The sequence below is a fragment of the Rousettus aegyptiacus genome, unplaced genomic scaffold (genome assembly GCF_014176215.1).
Source record: "Rousettus aegyptiacus isolate mRouAeg1 unplaced genomic scaffold, mRouAeg1.p scaffold_m13_p_3, whole genome shotgun sequence".
In the NCBI taxonomy this organism is placed as follows: domain Eukaryota; kingdom Metazoa; phylum Chordata; class Mammalia; order Chiroptera; family Pteropodidae; genus Rousettus; species Rousettus aegyptiacus.
This window is the reverse complement of record NW_023416306.1, coordinates 2,796,501-2,814,755: the sequence shown is the minus strand read 5'-3', so window position 1 is coordinate 2,814,755 and position 18,255 is coordinate 2,796,501. Positions and strand designations below refer to the sequence as shown.

Below are 18,255 nucleotides of genomic sequence, written 5' to 3'. Positions count from 1 at the left end.
CGCCTCTAGGGCAAACCCTTTTAAACACCAAGTTGAAGCCAGGACACCCCAAGCCATGGGGTCTGCCTTCGAGTGTTTCTTGTCCGAGGCCTTCGAGTCTCGCTGAGCCCAAGGATTTAGAGAGACCCGAGCAGTGGGTGAGGCCGGAACGATTTCCCCGCGGAACCATTGAGGCGAGGGCTAGGAGAGCGCGTGGGGTAACGGACCGCGGCGAGCCGGGCTAGCCCGGCAAGGATGGCCGCGGGGGCGGCCGACGCGGGGCCCGGGATCGCCGTCCCCGTGGAGCTGCGGCGTGAGCGGCGCTTGGTGTGCGTGGAGTACCCGGGCATGGTGCGCGACGTGTCCAAGATGCTGCCGACCCTGGGCGGCGAGGAAGGCGTCTCCCGGGTGAGGAGCGGGGCATCTCCGGAACCACGGGGGAGGTACCGAGTCGCGGGATAACAGGCGGAGGGGCGGGCCGCCCCGGGAAGTGTGGTTTCCTTGGCAACAGAATTTGAGGCGGGCTCTGGGCGGGGCTTTGCTTGGGAGACCGCGGGGAATGGAGGGAAAAGGACCGTAGGGGAGAACCAGGGGAGAGGCTGTCGTTTCCATCCCATCCTCGGATGAGCCGCAGCCTCGGCATCCTTGCCATGAACGCAGCTCAGCTGCAGCCCCGCAGGATGTGCTGGGCTGCCACGTCCTCTTTCCGCGGAGTAGAAAAGGCACGCCGAGTTTAAGACCTACGACGTGAGAGGGAGGCGAAGTGTTCTGGTAGTGTTAAAGGTGGCGATAGCTAACGACGTATTCTGTACCCCGCACAGTTCTCGGTGCTTTACTTACATGGGATCCTCATTAGAACCCTGCCAGGCAGGATCTGTCAGTGTCCGCGTTTTACAAGGAAACTGAGGCAACTTGTGCAAAGCCACCAAGAAACAGGGGCCCTGGGATGAATTCTTACCTGTGCCAGGCCCTGTGTAAGTGCTTTATGTGCACCAGATCTCAAAATGTCTCTTCTTGAGCGAGGCCTTCGCTGAGCGCTTTAACTAAAGTGGCCTCTAGCAGTTAACATCTGCCTCCACGACTTATTAATTCCATTCTGAAATTATGTTTTAATGTGTACTGTCTGTCCCGGCCCGTTGGCTCTAATTCTGTAAACTCCATGAGAGCAGGACCTTGTCTCTCTCGTTCACTCCTGTCGTCCTAACATCCATGACAGTGCCTGCTTCCAAAATATTTATCAAAAGCGTGGTTAAGTCCTCACACCAGTCTAGTGAGCTAAATTCCATTATTAAGAAGAAGGACCCTTTTCACCTTCCCTAGATGTTCCCCAAGCACCTGCTGAGGGCCAGGCCCTGTCCTGGCTGTTGGAGAGCCAGCTAACTAGGAAGGAGATAGGCTCGGCCCAGTGAACACTGTTGGTGCTTTCATATGCACGCAGCTGACATGCCGTGTCGGGCAAGCACTCATATGTAGGTGACACGTGTCGAACGTCTCCCGTGACCTCGGTGCCGGGCTAAGTGCTTTACACGTATTTTCATTTAGTCACTGTAACAATCCTATTAGTAGCTGCTTTTATTATCTCCAGTTTAAGGAGAAGGAAACAAGGCTTGGAAAGGATAAGCAACAGTCAGAGCCAAAATGCGTATTACTGGTTGATTTCATCTCCTCTGGACCTAGAAACATTCGCACTTGAGACAGAGTACCAAGCGCCTGGGGGCGGGTCGTTTTTAGAGTAGGAAGCCCTGGACAAGTCGCTTCACCGCGAAGCTTCAGTCACCTCCGTGGTAAGCTCGGGTAGTAATCGCTCCATGACCTACTGCCAGAAAAGTCACACGGTTCCCCGTGCTGAATCGGCTCTTGTAGAGGATGGCTTTACTTACCTGGCAGTTACATACCCAGCTTCACAGCCACTGAGAAGAGGATTCTCATTTTCTCTGCCAGATAAAAACTAAGATACTTGGGTTCGAAAAATGAGTCTTTGGGGAACTAAGTGCTCAGAATGAAACACGAGCTTCCTGTCCCTTCCCCGGTCACCAACAGTCTCTCGTCGAGAGCGGACACGTTCCTTGCTGGCTACTTAGCTGGCCACTGCTTCATGCATCTCCCTTGCCCTCACCGCAGATTTACGCAGACCCCACAAAGAGGCTGGAACTGTACTTCCGGCCCAAGGACCCCTACTGCCACCCCGTGTGTGCCAACCGCTTCGGTACCAGCAGCTTGCTGCTCCGGATCAAGAGAAAGACGAAGCGGCAGCAGGCGGTGCCGGGGTCCCAGGCCCACCCCGAGGTCACGCTGGATGTGGAGATCCTGGGCATCGTCTCCACCATTTACAAATTTCAAGGTAACTGCAGAGTGCGTCCTCACTGCACCGGGTTGTTTCAGGGCCTGCGTCCCGGCTCGCTGCCTGCGGGAACCTCATGGGTCATCTGCACAGTGAGGCGGGCCCGGCCGTGCCCAGGCGTGTGGGGCAGGAGGTGCGGGAGCCTCCTCCCTCCAGCCAACAGCTCCCTACAGACTGTGGGCTCGCTGCCGCCTGATCTGCATCCTTAAGAGAAACGAGGGCTCTGTGAAAAATGTCCTAATTTTTAAAGATGCCATGTGGGATCAAATAAACCTGGTCGTCGGGCCTCCAGTTTTCAACCGCCAGTGTTTTGAGACCTCTTGGTCTTGACTGCTGCTGCTTTCGCCTCCCCTCTGAAGCCTTCTCAGATCCCCTCAGCCCCTGGGGACCCCATGTTCCTTTAAACTCTTGGTCAACTGGAGGTCTCCAGGGGGTCTTCGGTCGAGTTTGCTACCCACTGGGAAACCCAGTGAGGAGGTGATAAGGTGGGGGGTGGGAGGGGAAGTAAGAAAGAACTCGGACTTTGGAACTGGAACTCTGCCCGCCTGAGCACTGCGAGTTTCTTCATGCGGGGTGCTCGGTTCCCCTCACCTCAGTCTCCTTGTCTGCGCGGTGGGCCGGCGGTCGTTAGGCCTCGGGAAGAGTCAGGGCGATGGTGCCCGTTCAGGGGCCCGCCCACACACGTGGGGCCCTTAGAAATGTCTGCAGCTCTAGCTGCAGCTCTCAGATAGCACGGAGGAGCATAACGACCGAGAAAGGAAGAAGGGGCTAGAAGGAGAAAAGAAGTGAAAGGAAACCCAAGGCGTGGGCATGCTCAGCGTCAGTCGCGGTGGGACGCGATGTTCACCAAAGGGGCCGTCCTGGCCCGGACGAGCCTTTCCAGGCGATTCATGTTTTACCTCTCTAACTAAACCAGCACCTCGCCAGTCCGTGCGTGTCACCGGATGGTGGCATCTGCCTCACTTGAAGCTCGTTAGAAATGCAGCATCTCAGAATGTGCGCTTAGCAAGGTCCCAGGTGAGTCTTATGTGCATTGCGTTTCGAGAAGCACTGACCTAGATGTCTCACAGGTCACGTGACCCTTCCACCCCTACAGTATTTATTCAGTGACTTGGAGCGCATAACGCTGAGTTCATGGAAACGTTTCGGAAGGGTGTGGTTTCAGCTCCTGGCACCCCGGCCCGGCAGCCTCCACCTCCCTAAGGAGACGTGGCTGTTGGCACATGGCAGCTGCCAGTTCCTGCACAGGTGTAATCGGGAGAGTTGTCCTGGCTGCGGTGACGGCCACCTGTCTGCCTCTCTCTCTAGGGATGTCCGACTTCCAGTACTTGGCCGTGCACACAGAAGCGGGCGGCGGGCACACGTCGATGTACGACAAGGTGCTCATGCTCAAACCCGAGAAGGAGGGCTTCTTCCACCAGGACCTGCCGCTCTACATCCCCCCGCCCATCTTCTCGCGCCTGGACACCCCCGTGGACTACTTCTACCGGCCGGAGACGCAGCACCGGTGAGCCCCTCCCCCGCAGCGGTTCCCCAGTCGGAAGCCTCCCGAGCCTCGAGCCTCGGCTCCCCTCTCGAGATGGGGTAACGAGTACCCACCCGCCACAGGCCTTGGGATGGAATTTACAAAGCACAGGGGGAGTTTCAACCCCGGGCTGAGGACACAGAGCTGTCAGTGAGCGGTAGCCTGTGTGCTCACGAGCTTGAGGGCCCTTAAAGGACGGGAAACCTGGCTCTGGGACTTGGCTCCTGCCCAGAAATGGCCATTGTTGGCTTAGTCCCTGATCACTGATGGAAAACACAGCTCCTGAGCAAGGGACTGGCGTCTGCTGCCTCAGGGGCATTTCTCTGGCACTGAGCGTTGGAGAAGCTAGATGGACACATGTCACAGTCTGTGTCACAGCCCCTTCCCGGCCCGCCCCACGCACACCCCGGCGACACCGCTCGCAAGTGCTGGGTTTGTGCAGATCATGAATTCCTTCGTTTAGACCATCCTGGCGGTAGGGGGAGACCCAGGGGGTGGGCAGGGCCGGCCTGAGTGTGTCGCGTGTTAGTTTTCCGTCAGGGATGAGCCACGCAGCCACACGAAGGGATGGGACTTTCTTTGTATAAAAACCAAGACTGAATAGTATAAAAAAAGAAAACGTGAGTTTGAAAGCACCCAACCTGAGGAAAAAACATGATGCCCTCCGCAGCCCGTAACTTAGCGATGCCATGGGGGCGGCGCTTCGCTCGTGTATGGTCTCAGCCCTGCAGAAGTTCTGCGCCTCTGCTGTCCCATTTGACGCACGGAGGAGCTGGGACTCAGGGCCGGTGACTCCAGGGCACACGGGCAGCACCCGAGCCCCTGACTTCGTGACCCTCTGGGACCTGCTTGTTGCTCAGGGCCATGCTGTTTGTAGTTTTGCATGCTTCACCTTTTCCAATGACACACAAAAAGGCCAAAATGTTTAAAATGTCTCAATTTTAATGTAAGCTCCTTGAAGGTAGCAATTGGACCCTTCTGTACTGTGTAATCCTGTGTCGTACAGAGCTGCCAGGCTGCATCCAAGCATTCAAGTATTCGCGGACCCAGTGGATGAAGATTTTGGGTAGTAAGATTAGGAAAACAGATAAGCAAAAGGAAAAAGACAATTCGAAAAAGTCCCATAGGCAGTGACATTTGTTGAAGAATTATTCTATAGCATGTTTTAAGCTTCCAAAAGTGGAGCGTTTCCGCACCTCCTGACTTGGGTTCCCAAGGGCCAGCTCCCCACTGGCTGGCCAGGGGCTGCCAGGTTTGCTCAGCCCCGTGTCCCCAGCGCCTCCAGAGGCAGAGCAGCTGGTGATGCGGGGCCCGGACACTCCTTGTCAGGATCCAGCCTGCTCCTTGCACCCCTCCTAGAAGCCTGGCCCCGAGATGTCCCCATACCAGGGAGGGCGAATCGGATGTCGCCATGGGCTTCATGGCCCATCCCCCAAAGCATGAACCCTGAGATGCAGAGAGATAGACCCTCTCCTACCGAAGGGGCACCAAGAATGAGGTCAGCTTTTTCGGAGAGCAATTTGGCAAAATCCGTTATGATTTTAGATGTTCTTTCCTGTTGGCCAAGTGATCCCACCTGTAGGAATTTCTCTCACAGCGACTCACCCAGGAGCTCACAGATACACTTAGAGCATTTACTGATTAATTGTTGGCAGCAGCGCGAAACTAAGAGCCTGGCGTGCCGGTCGCCCGTGCTCAGGGCCTGGCGCCGCCTCACCATGTGCGCTCCCGAGCGACCCCCCACCACCCCCGCCAGCGTCCTGTCTGTCCGGGACGTGGGACACACCCCCTGCCTTGTTTAGAGGGTGAAATGACTGAAGATTTTTGAAGTACAGTAGTGAGTGCCAGGTAGAGTTTGATTAAATAAATAAATAAATAAATAAATAAATAAATAGGAAATCGGCCCCTTAGAAGGGACGTGGTTAATTAGATTTCGGCCCGTCCATGCCGGGGGAGCCTTGTCGCCTGTGAGCGGGATCGTGGGCCGCCGTGGCCGTGGCACTTTGCTCCATGTAAAGGCAGGTGTTAGAGCAGATTCTATGATATCGAAATAAACCATGGTGTGATAACAGAAACCTAGTAAAATCTGGAAGATTGGGCTCAAAAAAGTTATGTCCAGAGGGGTGGGTGGGTGGGAGCTTTTCCCCCCTCGTGACATATTTCCTTCAACAAGTAGTGACCAGCTGTCACGGCCCCGCATGCTCCCCGGAGCCTGGCGTCTGTGGGGAGCACCACGTGAGGCCCCGGGCCGGGCCAGGGCTCGGGGAGCTGGACAGGACACGAGGGTACGGCGAGTGGGCAGTGGGGGCCGTGTCCCCATGCGTGTCACAGGAGAGGAAAGGGGAGTGGGTCTTACCTGATGGAGTGGGCGGGGCCTGGGGTGTCAGGCCGGGCCCTGGGAGGAGCCGACATTTGGAGCAGACCCGGCTGATGACAGGGAGGACAGGTGAAGTCTAGGAGAACATTCCAGGCCAGGGGACTGGCACAGCAGAGGAGCAGTCAGGAGACCAGTGCTGTCCCCTCCTCCAGAGGGAGCTGGGGAGTGGCAACGGCGCGGGTCCTACCGGCCCTCGTTTGTATCCTAAGGAGCAGGTGTATTGCTCTTGTCCTTTAAAAATATATATTATGGAGCGTTCCAAGCATACTCAAGAGTAGAGAGAATCGTCTGCTGGACCCCCACCCACCTCACCAGCTGCAGCGACTCGCGGCCTCTGCTGCCCCTTCGTGTCTCCCCACCCGCACCCCAGCGTCCCAGCACGTCCTCAAGAAGCAGGTCTGTGCGTCTCTAGCAGGAAAGGACTTGTTGTTAAAGACGCGACTGCAATACTGTTGCCATGGCGAGCCTGTTGGACAGCATCCCCTGTTCAGTGTCCCCGGTCGTCTCAAAAGTGACGCGAGAGCCACATGGGCCACACGGGTTGCCGTGATTGACGCCTCAGGGCCCTGCTGAATCCTTCACCTCAACGCCAGACCCCTTTTCTGATTGCAAGAGTAAGTCGTGCTCGCGAGAAAGAACCGTAACGTTACAGAACTGGGTAACCGGAAGAATCGGGTCCTGTCCCCACCTGCCGAGACCCGTGGATGTTATTGTTAGCATAGCCGAGTTTTAAGCAGGGGGCGATATGATCTATTTTTAAATTTTACGTGTTTCTGAAATGCTTTATTTTACTCCCACAGCATTTACTCTATAGTCAGAAACAAAAATATGTAGAAGAATAGAGTCCCTGGCATCCGAGTCACTTCTCTGTCGTGTGGGGCCAGCAGTCAGCTGTCCCCAAGCCTCTGGGAGAGGGACACGGGAGGAGGGCCAGCTGCCCTTGGAGCGCCAGGCCCTTACCTCCTCCCCTCGTGATTTATCGATTTTTTAGCACATGGAAAGAAGCTGCCTTTTCTCCCAGGGCTGCCGTCTATGGGTGTGCCCCGTTGGCCTCCCTGGGGACACGCGGACTGGCAGAAGGCCAGCCGCCACCCCATGGGTCCCGCTCTGTCCAGGGAGGCTGAGCTTCCTCTAGGACAGGTGGGCAGAGGACAGGCTGCGAGGCTGGCCTGCAGGGGTCCGTCCTCCTCGAGAAAGCCGGAGGGGGGGTAGGGAGCGCTTCCCCAGGGCTGCCGGAGGTGTCTTTAAAGACAGCGACGTCACAGCTGTCGGGACGGTCCCTCCCGGAGTCACGCTTCTGAAACCAGGCGCAGGCTCCGTCCCGTGCCATCGTGCTTCCTCGCGCGTGAGACTCACTTTCTCGTCCTTTGTGAATACGCAGGCGGCATGTACTCATGTGGACAATTAGGATAAAATGGAAGCAAATCTAAAAGGTCATAATCACCTGAATGCAATTCTGTGACGTCCAGGACATACTTTAAAATGTGCCGTGAAATGATTTAGTGTGCGGGGGGCGGGGCGCGGGCGAAATGCCATGGGCCGTGTGATCATTGTCGAAGCGGATGCCGGGCCGAGGGGCGTCTTCGCACCGTCCTCCCAGTTTTAGTGTGAGTTTGACGTTTCCGACTCTGAGTATCGGGGGACCCACTCGCCAGGGCGTGCTCTGTGCCCGCGCTGGGAGACCCGAATGCGACAGGCGTTCAGACCCTGGCTTTCGGCCTCTGCGGCACGACGACTCCGCTGGCCATGTCCGTTATTCCTTCACCTGGGTGCTGCCCAGAGGCTTCCGGGCCGGACTCATCTCCGTCAGAGGGTGAGGGCGGCCGCGCGGGCGGCCAGTGGGGCCCCGGCCAGCCTCCCTGCGCGCGGGTCCCGGCTCCACTGTTATGAGCTTAGCTCTCTAGCCCCCGTGGCCTCGGTGACCTCACAGGAAAACGGTTCCTTCCTCGTGGGTCGTTTCCAGGGTCGTAGTGAATCGCAGAAGTCAGTGAGCACGTTGTTGAATGACAGCCGGTCGGTCATGTTCCGCGTGGCTTCCATTTACAGCTTCGGCTCTCCTGGCCGATGGGCGTTTAGGCAGTGGCGTTTCTCACGGACTGCTGGGCGCTGCGCGTGGGTCCACCAGCCTCTGGCGCCTTTCGGCCTTGTCCAGCTTCAGAGCCGCAGGCCCCAGAGCCTTTCTTAGTCATCTCTGGCAGTCACTGCCCCATTTTCCCCTGGCGTCTGCCTGAGCCCGGCCTCCCGCCCTCAGCAGCTGACGCCAAGACCCTCGGCCTGACCTCGGCTTCCGGGAAAAGCACAGAAACGTGGGCACCTCAGGCCTGGTGGCCCCCTGCCTGGCCCAGCCGGGCCTGTGCCTGGGGTCATCCTCGGCATCCAACCTTCACTGGCCCTCTCGGTCCCCAGGGAAGGCTACAACAACCCCCCCATCTCGGGCGAGAACCTGATCGGCCTGAGCAGGGCCCGGCGCCCCCACAACGCCATCTTTGTCAACTTCGAAGAGGATGAGGTGCCTGCGCAGCCACTGGAGGCCGCGGTCCAGACGTGGAGGAGGGTCTGCACCAACCCCGTGGACTGGAAGGTGGAGGGGGAGCTGAAGAAGGTGAGCCGGCCTTGGCCTGGCCCTGCCGCCTCGTCTGCGCCCCAGCCCGTGCCGTCGGCGGCACGCCCTGTTTGGATCGGTTCCCTGGCCCCTGGGGGATTCCACTTCCAGGTGTCGGCCCGAAACCAGCATGAGCCCGCTTCCCCAGGAGGAGGCTGCTTCTTAGAGGCCTCTAAGAGGCGCCTCTCCGTGGCGAAGTCGGCGCCTGCAGCATGGGACTCCGGGCTCCAGGACGCTTTCTTTCAGTTGTTCATTCCCTGGTCCATGACCTGCCAGACGGGGCACCTACTGTGTGCCAGGCCCCGTGCTTCCTCCCGTTAGGTCGGAGTGGACGGCCGCGCCCTGGCATGGAAGTGGCCTTCTGCCTTGGCGTCTCAGACCCTTCCCTGTGGGCCCTGTCCTCATGACCCCACGGGTGTGGACAGCAGGCCGTCCGTGAGGCCACGTCCCTGCGGACCGAGGCCTGCCTCTTCCCTGTCGGGGGGGACTGTTCCTGGTGTGGGGCTTATTTCTAAGAGTCTGTGCAGACGCCTGGTGTTTCCAGCAGCCACTGTGGGAGGGGCGCATGGGGGCCCCTCCCCAGGGCCCCTCATCGTCCACTGGCCCAATCCCGCCCCGGCTCAGGGCCCTTCCCGCCCCCCCCCCCCATGCTCCAGCCACACCGGCCTTTTGCAGTCTCCCCTGGGCCAGGCCATCCCTTCGTCCCTTCGGCCCTCACGATGTCCCGACTCAGGCACCGCCCGCAGGTGGGGCTGCTCGGGCTCCCCTCGCGGCCCTGCTCCGGCTCTTTTGGTCACTCGCCCCCACCACTGCCCTGTGAGCTGCATGAGGACAGAGCCGTGTCCCTCGTGGTCGTTCAGGACCCCCAGCCCTGCGGCTACACGTGACACGGGCTGGGTGTGCAGTCCACGCTTCTGAGAGGAGGGGCGGGTGGGTGCGTGTGTGCAGCACCCAGAGGCTGCTCCCCGCTGGTTCAGCCCCTGCTGTCCCCCGACTCCTCTCTGGAAGGGTCCTCGGGGGCCAGACCATCTGGGGGGCCTGGGGCCGGTGGGCGGGAAGCTGCTTGTGCTCACCTCAGCCTCTGTCTCGACCCCTCCCCCACCAGCTGTTTGAAATCCGTCCCATCTGGTCCCGTAATGCCGTCAAGGCCAACATCAGCGTCCACCCAGACAAGCTCAAGGTCCTGCTGCCCTTCATGGCTTATTACATGGTGAGCGTCTGGCCAGCCTCCCCCCGCGGCCCCATCCTGGCACCCCTAGAAAGGCTCCACAGCTCCTCAGTAACACGCTTGGCCACGTAGGGGTGACTTCAGGGTTTGAGAGCAATCACATGGCCTTTGAGTCAAGGGGTCATGTATTTAAAATGACCTTGGCCTGAGAGCTTTCTGAGGGGCAGGCGCTGGGTTCAGTGTTGTTACGCACGCCGTATCTCTCTTCCCTCCCTGGGACGTGGCAGTGAGATTCCCTTTTTCCCTCTGAGGAAGAGCCTAGGCCCAGAGAGGTGACTTGATGTTCCAGAGTCCTATAGCCAGCGAGTGGCAGAGCCACCTGGGGACCCCGTCCTGTCTGACCGAGAGCCTGGGCCCCTAACCACAGTGCCACCGGCCTCGACTCCTCTCTGGATCGAGTGGGGTCCCATGAGGGGAGAGCCGCCCTGGACTCAGTCTAGGTGGGCATGGAGGTGGGGTCACATTACTGAGGTTCCCAAAGATGCTGGGGGGAGGCACCCTGCCCGCCAAGGGTCCCCACGCAGAGCATCGCAGAGGCCAGTGTGAGAGGTGGCCGATGGTGGTTCGCGGTGGCGGGGCACGGGACAGGCTCGTTCCTCCGGCGCTCGGCCCCCAGGCTTGGAGAGCCGCTGTCTGTCTTTTGGCATTGGCTTCGTAGACACAGGGACCTCAGCAGTATCGTCTGGGGACAGTGCATCCCACCCGTTAGGGCAGCAGTGACATTCACTAAGCACTCACTGCCAGGCTCCGTGGTAAAGGCTCCCGGGGCTCGTGTCGTTTCCATCTGACAGGAAGACCCAGTGACCTGTCCAAGGTGACAGCTGCATGTGGCAGGGGCACAGGGCTCCAGAGCCACGTCCCCGACTCCCGAGGTGTCCCGCTGGCCCACCCAGCTGGCGCCCGGCCGGCGTCTTTGCGGGAGCCGGGGGTCGGCCCCGGCCCCGCCTCCACTCCCGCCTGCTCTGCCTGCAGATAACGGGCCCCTGGAGGAGCCTTTGGATTCGGTACGGGTACGACCCCCGGAAAAGCCCGGAAGCCAAGATTTACCAAGTCCTCGATTTCCGAATCCGATGCGGAATGAAATACGGTAAAATGACTAAAACCGTAGCTTTCGCTCTATGTTTGTAGCGCCGTCTTTTGTAACAAGAGCGTGTCCATAAGGAGAGGGCAGAGGGCCTTTCCCCGGTGAGGGCCAGATGACACGGGACCGAGGACCCAGGCCGAGTCCTGGCTCCGCGGCGACCTCGTTACTGACCCGCGGCCACGCATTCATTCGGGTGTTCCACAGTGACTCGTGGCTCCAGGAAGTGTCCCGTCCCCAGGCCCGCGGCGAGCCACCGCGCAGAGCCCCAGCACTGCAAGCTCGCTGCGGGGACGTGGTGGCCCCTGCCACCCCAGCCGTGTCTCGGGAGCCGGCCCCCGTGCTCCCTGGAGCACCTGCAGCGCGAGGCCAGCGCTGTGTGCCGGGAGGGGTGTGCCCCCCCCCGCCCCCGCACCTGACGCGCCCCTGTCATCTGCAGGTTACGCGCCCAGCGACATGCCGGTGAAGGCCAAGCGCAGCACCTACAACTACAGCCTCCCCATCACCGTCAAGAAGACACGTACGTGCCTGGGGCCACTGCGGGCCGGGGCTGCTGGCCTCGCACCCACGCCGAGGGCAGCGGGAGGGAGAGCAGCTCCCCGAGGGGCCACCCAGGGCACTGCTGGCCAGCGTGCCCCCTGGAGGGGACGAGGCGGGGCGTCGGGAGGGACCCTCTGTATTCCAAGGCGCTGCCCTGTCCCGCACAGCCAGCCAGCTCGTCTCCATGCACGACCTGAAACAGGGCCTGGGCCCACCGGGCACAGCTGGCACACGGAAGTCGGCCTCCAACAAGTACAAGCTCAAGGTGGGTGTCCCCAGAGTCCCCGGGGAGCAGCCGCCCACCGGACTGAGTGAGGCGTGGGGCGCGCCCCCCTCGCATGGGGCTGGTACACGCACTGCACCCATGGGGCCCCTCCTCTGTGACAGTCAGAGGGGCTCTGCCCGAGGCCGCTCTGCCCACCAGAGCCTTCGTGTGACTCCCACGTCCAGGCAGCTTCGAAAACAGCGAGAGGTCGGGGTGCGAAGCACCCAGGGCTGTGGGCAGTGAGGACCATGTCCACAAAGAGGTGGCCGCAGGCGTCAGAGGGAAACGTGGTGCCAACAACTGAGCGTGGGGCGCGTGGCCACCACCGGGCAGTCAGAGCTGGGCCCTCGCAGCAGTGCGGAGCCCGCCCAGGCCGCCGGGTCGCCAGCTGCGGGCGGCGCGCGCGTGCTGATGTGGGCAGGCCAGGGCCCTGCCCTCGAGGCCCACGCTTCCGTGAACACTGTCACCCAAGGGTGGCGACAGTCCCCCAAGTCCTTGCCACGCTCGGGCCGCCATGAGCGGCTCAGCACTGGGGGACAGAGTGCGGCCTGCCTGGTGTCAGGGTGGCGAGGCGTGGGAATGGGGCAGGAGTGGGGGCAGAGGCAGCTGCTGTGGGGGACTCGGCCAGCTCCCGGGCCGTCGGCTCCCTCAGCGAGGGGCAGGCAGTCGTCGCCTGGGCCGCCGTCGTCCTCCTCAAGGCCGCCTGGGTGGGGACGGGAGAACGGACGCTCGGCTAAGCTGCGCCACGTCGGGCAGCGTGCAGGGCCGCGCGAGGTGACCGACGAGCAAAAGATCGTGTGCAACGAGGAGGACGGAGCGCACAGCCCGGCACCAGGCTGGAGCGACGCCCCGCGCCGTAGCCTTGCAGCAGCGCCCGGTTCCCGGGGCCGCGGGGGGGCCCGGCTGCTCCCGGCCTTGGGCCCGTCCGCCCGCCTGGCCTCCGGGAGCAGGGACAGGCGTGCCGACCCCTCGGAGGGGCCCGCGGGAGCCCGCAGTGTGGGGCGCTCTGACGCTGCCCGCCGCGGAGGCAGCGCCCACTGACTGCCGTGTCCCCGTCCTCCCCCAGGACTCCATCTACATCTTCCGGGAGGGGGCCCTGCCGCCGTACCGACAGATGTTCTACCAGCTGTGCGACCTCAACGTGGACGAGTACGTGCGGGGGGTGGGGGTGTCGGCGCCGAGACACCGCCGGGACCGGGCGTCCCCCAAGCCTCCCGCCGCGGGCGCCTGTCTCCGCGGGGGGGCTGGCCCGCCCAGGGCGTGCGTGCTCCAGGAGAGTCCCCCGTGTCGGCTCGCGCGGCCGGCAGGAGCGGCCAGTGTCTGCCGCGGGCCGCCCCCTCCCCTCCAGCTGCCGGCTGTGCTGTTCCCCTCCACAGCCCACATGGGGGTTCGTGACGCGGTTTCTGATCACCCCAGAACTTGACCCTGGTTACTCTTAGTGATGTTCGAAAGGCCGGGGGAGGGGCCCGTGAAACAGCTCAGGGTCTGGTGACTCCCCAGGGGGAGGGGTTGGGCGCACACCCCGCTTGGTGTGCTGTGAGGGGCCCCAGCTTCCGAGGATGCTCTTCACCCCCGTGCTCAGCCCTCGCGATGCCACTCTACATGCGTCTTCCTGCCACCGCTCCCCGTTGGCAGGAGCCCCCCGGAACTTGGCGCCCCCCTCCCCCAGGTTGCAGAAGATCATTCACCGCAACGACGGGGCTGAGGAGTCCTGCACAGAACGGGACGGCTGGTGCCTCCCCAAGACCAGCGACGACCTGCGGGACGCCATGTCGCTCATGATCCGGCAGACCATCCGCTCCAAGAGGCCTGGTGAGAGCCGCGCGGGCTGGCAGGAGCCCTCGGGGACAGAGCACGTGTCCCTAGTGGGCCTGTTCTCGAGAAATTGCACCCGGGTGCGACCATCTTGCCCCTGATCCTGGTTGGAAGGAGGCCGTGTGAGCCGGGGCTCAGCCCAGGGGCCAGCACCCCCTGGCGGCCCCCTGCGGCTGCCCGGGCGGGCGTGGTGGCACTGCCACCCGGGGCCACCGCTCTATATCCCGACCCCATTCCGCGTCTCCCAGCCGCACATGGGTGTGGCCTGCGTCTTCCCCTGGGAGAGCAGGGACCGTGGGCGCCAGGTCCTGTCCCCCTGCACTGCCGGGCCTCCCTGGGCCTGGGCAGCCCTGAGGGAGGGGAGTCAGCTCTGTCTGGGCTGCAGGTCTGATGAGGCCGGGGAGGGTAAGCGAGAGGGCCCCCCAGGCCCGCCCAGAACCCCATGTTGCTGATGGAAGCAGGGCTTCTTAGCCTCGTTTGGGACCCGGCCCCCTCTGAGAACTTACTCCCTCACAGCTCAGACCCTTTTCCCAGAAAAAGGCGCTGCCAAATGCCACGCACATTCTAGGGAGTCGTTGGGCCCATGGAGCCTTGGGACACAGTTTGCACAGCTGTCACTGTCCCCTGAAGTGCCCACGTCCAGGTCCCACAGCCACCCATATCCAGAGCTTGGGCCCAGGCACCCAGAGCCTGTTCTGGGGGGCTGGGGCCCGCCGGGAGCCTGCATGGGGACATATGGCCTTGTCCCCTGGCCCCAGCTCTCTTCTCCAGCCCAGCCAAGGCTGACGGTGGGAAGGAGCAGCTGACGTACGAGTCCGGGGAGGACGGGGAGGACGAGGAGGAGGACTTCAAGCCGTCCGACGGGAGCGAGAACGAGATGGAGACAGAGATTCTGGACTACGTGTGACGCAGCCCTGGGCCCCGGGCTGGGCCCCCAGCGGGCAGGACAAGCTCAGGCTCCTCAGGGCTGCCCAGAGTCGCCAGGACAGCCCAGGTGGCCACTGAGGAAAGATAGGGTCCCAGCCCCGGGTGCAGCTGGCCCTGGTCCTGCCTGGGACCTGGCGTTTGGAGCCACCCTTGGGTTCCGGGTGCTTGGGGGCGTCCCCAAAGGTTGCGCCCTAATTCCCACAGCTGTGAGCCAGCCCGGTGTCCGGCAGGCTGGGCGGGCGACCACGCCTCCCTCCGGCTGAGACCAGCAAGCGCCGAGGTGGAGATGGAGCAGCTGGTGGTGAGGGGCTGGTCTCGCCTTGGGTCTCGTGACCAACGGCAGAGATGGTCTGTGGGTACGGACGCTGGACCCTGTCCCTGAGTCTGGCTCCCGTCGTGTGGGGCTGCCTGGCCCGGGCCTGGCCCTGCTGGAATTTTCTCATTAAATGCATATTTCCAAGGAGACGTGTCTGTGCGGTGCCTGGGGGCTGGGCGCCCGTGGGACCATCATTCGGTAACCTCGTGTGGCCAATGCTGGGACAGTTGGGAACAAGCCTGATGCCCCTGGCCAGGCGAGTGGGGTGAGAGCCACTGGGATTGACCCCAAGTCCCCAGTCTGGAGGGTCCTGCAGCCTCGTGTTCATCCCTGACGGCTCTAGGCGGGCGCATTCTTGAGAGGCCTGCGGGGAAACAGACCCTGTTGTCCTGCGGCTGCCCGGAGGGGAGCCAGTGGCATGCAGGGTCCCTGGGTGCAGCCGAGTCTGCCCTCCCTGGGGGAGTCCTCCCACGCTCATGCGGAGTGGCCCGAGCTACTCTGTGACCATAGATCCCTAAGTCCCACTAATTCCAAAGTTGAACGCCTCAGGTAAGCCCCGTCCCAAGACACGTCGGGACCCCCAGGGACTCATAGCCCTGGGGACCTGCCTCATAGAAGAGAAGCTGGCCAGGCTGGCTGCCCCCGGTGGTCCCGCTCCTCGCTGCTGGGGACAGGGTACCGCCAACACCCCCAGCAGCAGCCCTTCCGCAGAGGCGAGCAGGGCCCAGGCCCGCAGCTTTCATCTCCCCTTACCTCATAATGTCCCTCGGAGGCCACTGGTCTCTGCCAGCAAATCTTGGGGCTGTGCCACTTCTAAGCTACGCTGCGAATTCCGGACCTCAGGGGGAGAGGGTCGAGGTTCTGGTCTCCAGCTCCTGGAAGCCACCCTGGCCCCTGCACAGACCTGAGCGAGGCGGACCTGGGGCAGGCACCCTCACCTCCTCACCCCTTACCACGACGCCCAGCCTCACCCCGAGGCAGCCTACCTGCCGAACCGGAGGGGCTCCCCAAGTCCTACCGCGTTCGTGAAAGTCTTGTCATGACCCCGCCCGCGGAAACCTGTCTCCCCCTGTGTGCTGGAAAGCCTTTGTGGAAGACGGTGAACGGGAGGGCGAGCCCCATCACCGCCCGTCACGTGACGCCGGCTGCCACGTGCCCCGTCACCGCCTGCCACGTGCCCCGTCACCGCCTGCCACGTGCCCCGTCGCTGCCTGCCACGTGCCCCATCACCGCCTGCCACGTGCCCCGCCGCCACCCTCGCTGTGTCTTATCCTCCTCCGCGTTTTTCTTTCGATTGGTACCGGTGTTTTGCTGGAACTGTTTTAGAAAGTCCCACCCCTCAGTCTGCATCTCTGCCACGTCGGGACTTCCGTGGGGTCACACCTGACAACCAAGACCAGCTGGGCAGCCGCGCCCGCCCGTCATCGCCGATGTCCGTTCCGTCCCTCTGGTGACGGGAGCCTCGACCAGCAGGCTTTTATCCCACGGTTTTTTTAATCCCTCGGTCTTTTCGCCCATGGTTTTGGACAGCCATTGATGATTGCCTGGGTCCGATACTTCACTAGGCGTTGCAAACTACTGATGTGTGAATCCGGTAGTCCTTGCTGCATCTAGTAGCTGAAGTTCTAGAAAGGACTTTCTCAAATACCCCAGTGTATATGGTTACCCTGAAATACTGTCGGGGCTAGACAAGCAGGAAAACGCCTGTTTCCCCCTTCGTCAGTTTTCAGAACGACCAGGTGGCACCCCAGCGATGGCCGGCGGTGACCATTTTTTTAGCTTCTTAGTGAACTCTTAAATCTGTTCCGAGCAACCGCAGCCATGCTTTTTGATGCCCAGATTGTCCCTCTCACTTCCCGGCCACCGTGATGACCCAGGACCCTCCTTTGGGGTCCCTGCCACAGACCCGGCCAGCTGTCGCCCCTGGGTGCTCTGTTCTTGGCATGGACACGGAGATCCCGGTCTGGACCCCAGGGGGGTGCTTGTTCCCGAGTTTTCTTCTTGCACTTTTGAATACACACAGCTAGGAAACACGTTTGTTTGTTTTTTTTTCTTTACGAAGAAAAAATAAATGGCGAGTTCAAACAGATATCTCTCAATTAAAATGTGAGACGAGAGGGTTTTACTTCTCTGATCTAACACTTGCTTTTTTTTTCACCTGTGCTGAAAATCTTGATTACTAAAATACCAGCATAATTGCATATTTTCTTTCTCCTGTAACATACATATATTTTCAAGACAGAAAATGTAATTGATCATGCAGTAAATGATAAAAATTACTAATTTAAATAACGAATGATGAAATTACATGAAGTAACCAGGGGTGGGGCAGCAAGACCCCTGCGGATGGCTCTGCACTTTCTCCTTAGGGGAAGTCTTGCTGTGGATGCGCAGTCGCGCCTCGAGCCGCCGGGAGTCGCCTTTTTCTCCGGTTTGGGCCGTCCGCCGACAGGCTGCCTCCTATTTTTAAATGAATGTTTCTCCGCCTGAAAAAACGTGCAGCGTCGCTTCTAGAACACCTCGTCAGATGAGAGCCGTAGGCCCTGACGTCTACCGTGCGATGAACGCCTCACACGGTCTCCCCGGGCGGAGGCGCCGCCGGGGTTCAGGGAGGCCGAGGCACGCGTCCGGACCACACAGCCGTGAGCGGAAGCACCTGTGCCTGTCCGCGCTGCCGCGTCCGCCTCCCGTGGTGCCGGCGCAGGTGCGTTCGCCCCCACGGGATGCGCGCCACCCCTGGGGAATGTTCTTCTAGTATTCGCCTAAGCTCTCGGTGCCATGAAATCAGCTGGGGGAGTTTCCGGCTTTGTCAGTCATGTCGATTTAGAACTTTGATGCTTCCAGCCGAGGCCTTTTGGGAAGCCACAGAACCTGCAAGCACCCAATGGTGGCCACAGAACCTTCCCGGAGAAAAGCGTGCTGGCCCAGAAACACACGGCCAGTTCCAGGGGTATCTCAGGCCCCCAAGGTCTGTCCTTGAACGTCCTAACGGGTCCATGGACCAGGACCCAAAACCCCCCAACATCTCAAATTATTTCCCTGTTCATTACTTTTAACCTTATTTGACTAGTAAAGAGTAGCGTACGAATGTATGCTCACATTACATGTTAGTAACTCAGAAGACGGCCGTTTTAGTAAACCAATGATACTGAATCTATCAAAGATTTACCCAGCTCATGTGAACTCGAAAAGCATTTCAGTTCGTTTCTATACTTCCAAGAGCTTAAAGAATGCCTTGTGTGCGAGCGCTCGTTCCTCT

The 18,255-nt window shown here is 60.9% G+C and overlaps 1 protein-coding gene across 1 annotated transcript; it reads left to right on the top strand.

Moving 5' to 3' along the window:
• The first annotated feature begins 41 nt into the window (after nt 1–41).
• Nucleotides 42–15,143, top strand: GTF3C5 (general transcription factor IIIC subunit 5). Its single transcript, XM_016133928.2, has 11 exons — nt 42–387; nt 2,101–2,320; nt 3,629–3,827; nt 8,629–8,824; nt 9,930–10,034; nt 11,025–11,139; nt 11,573–11,653; nt 11,841–11,938; nt 13,005–13,087; nt 13,608–13,750; nt 14,512–15,143. The coding sequence occupies exons 1-11, from the start codon at nt 235–237 to the stop codon at nt 14,658–14,660; spliced, it is 1,542 nt and encodes a 513-aa protein (XP_015989414.1). The 5' UTR covers nt 42–234; the 3' UTR covers nt 14,661–15,143.
• Nucleotides 15,144–18,255: the final 3,112 nt, after the last annotated feature.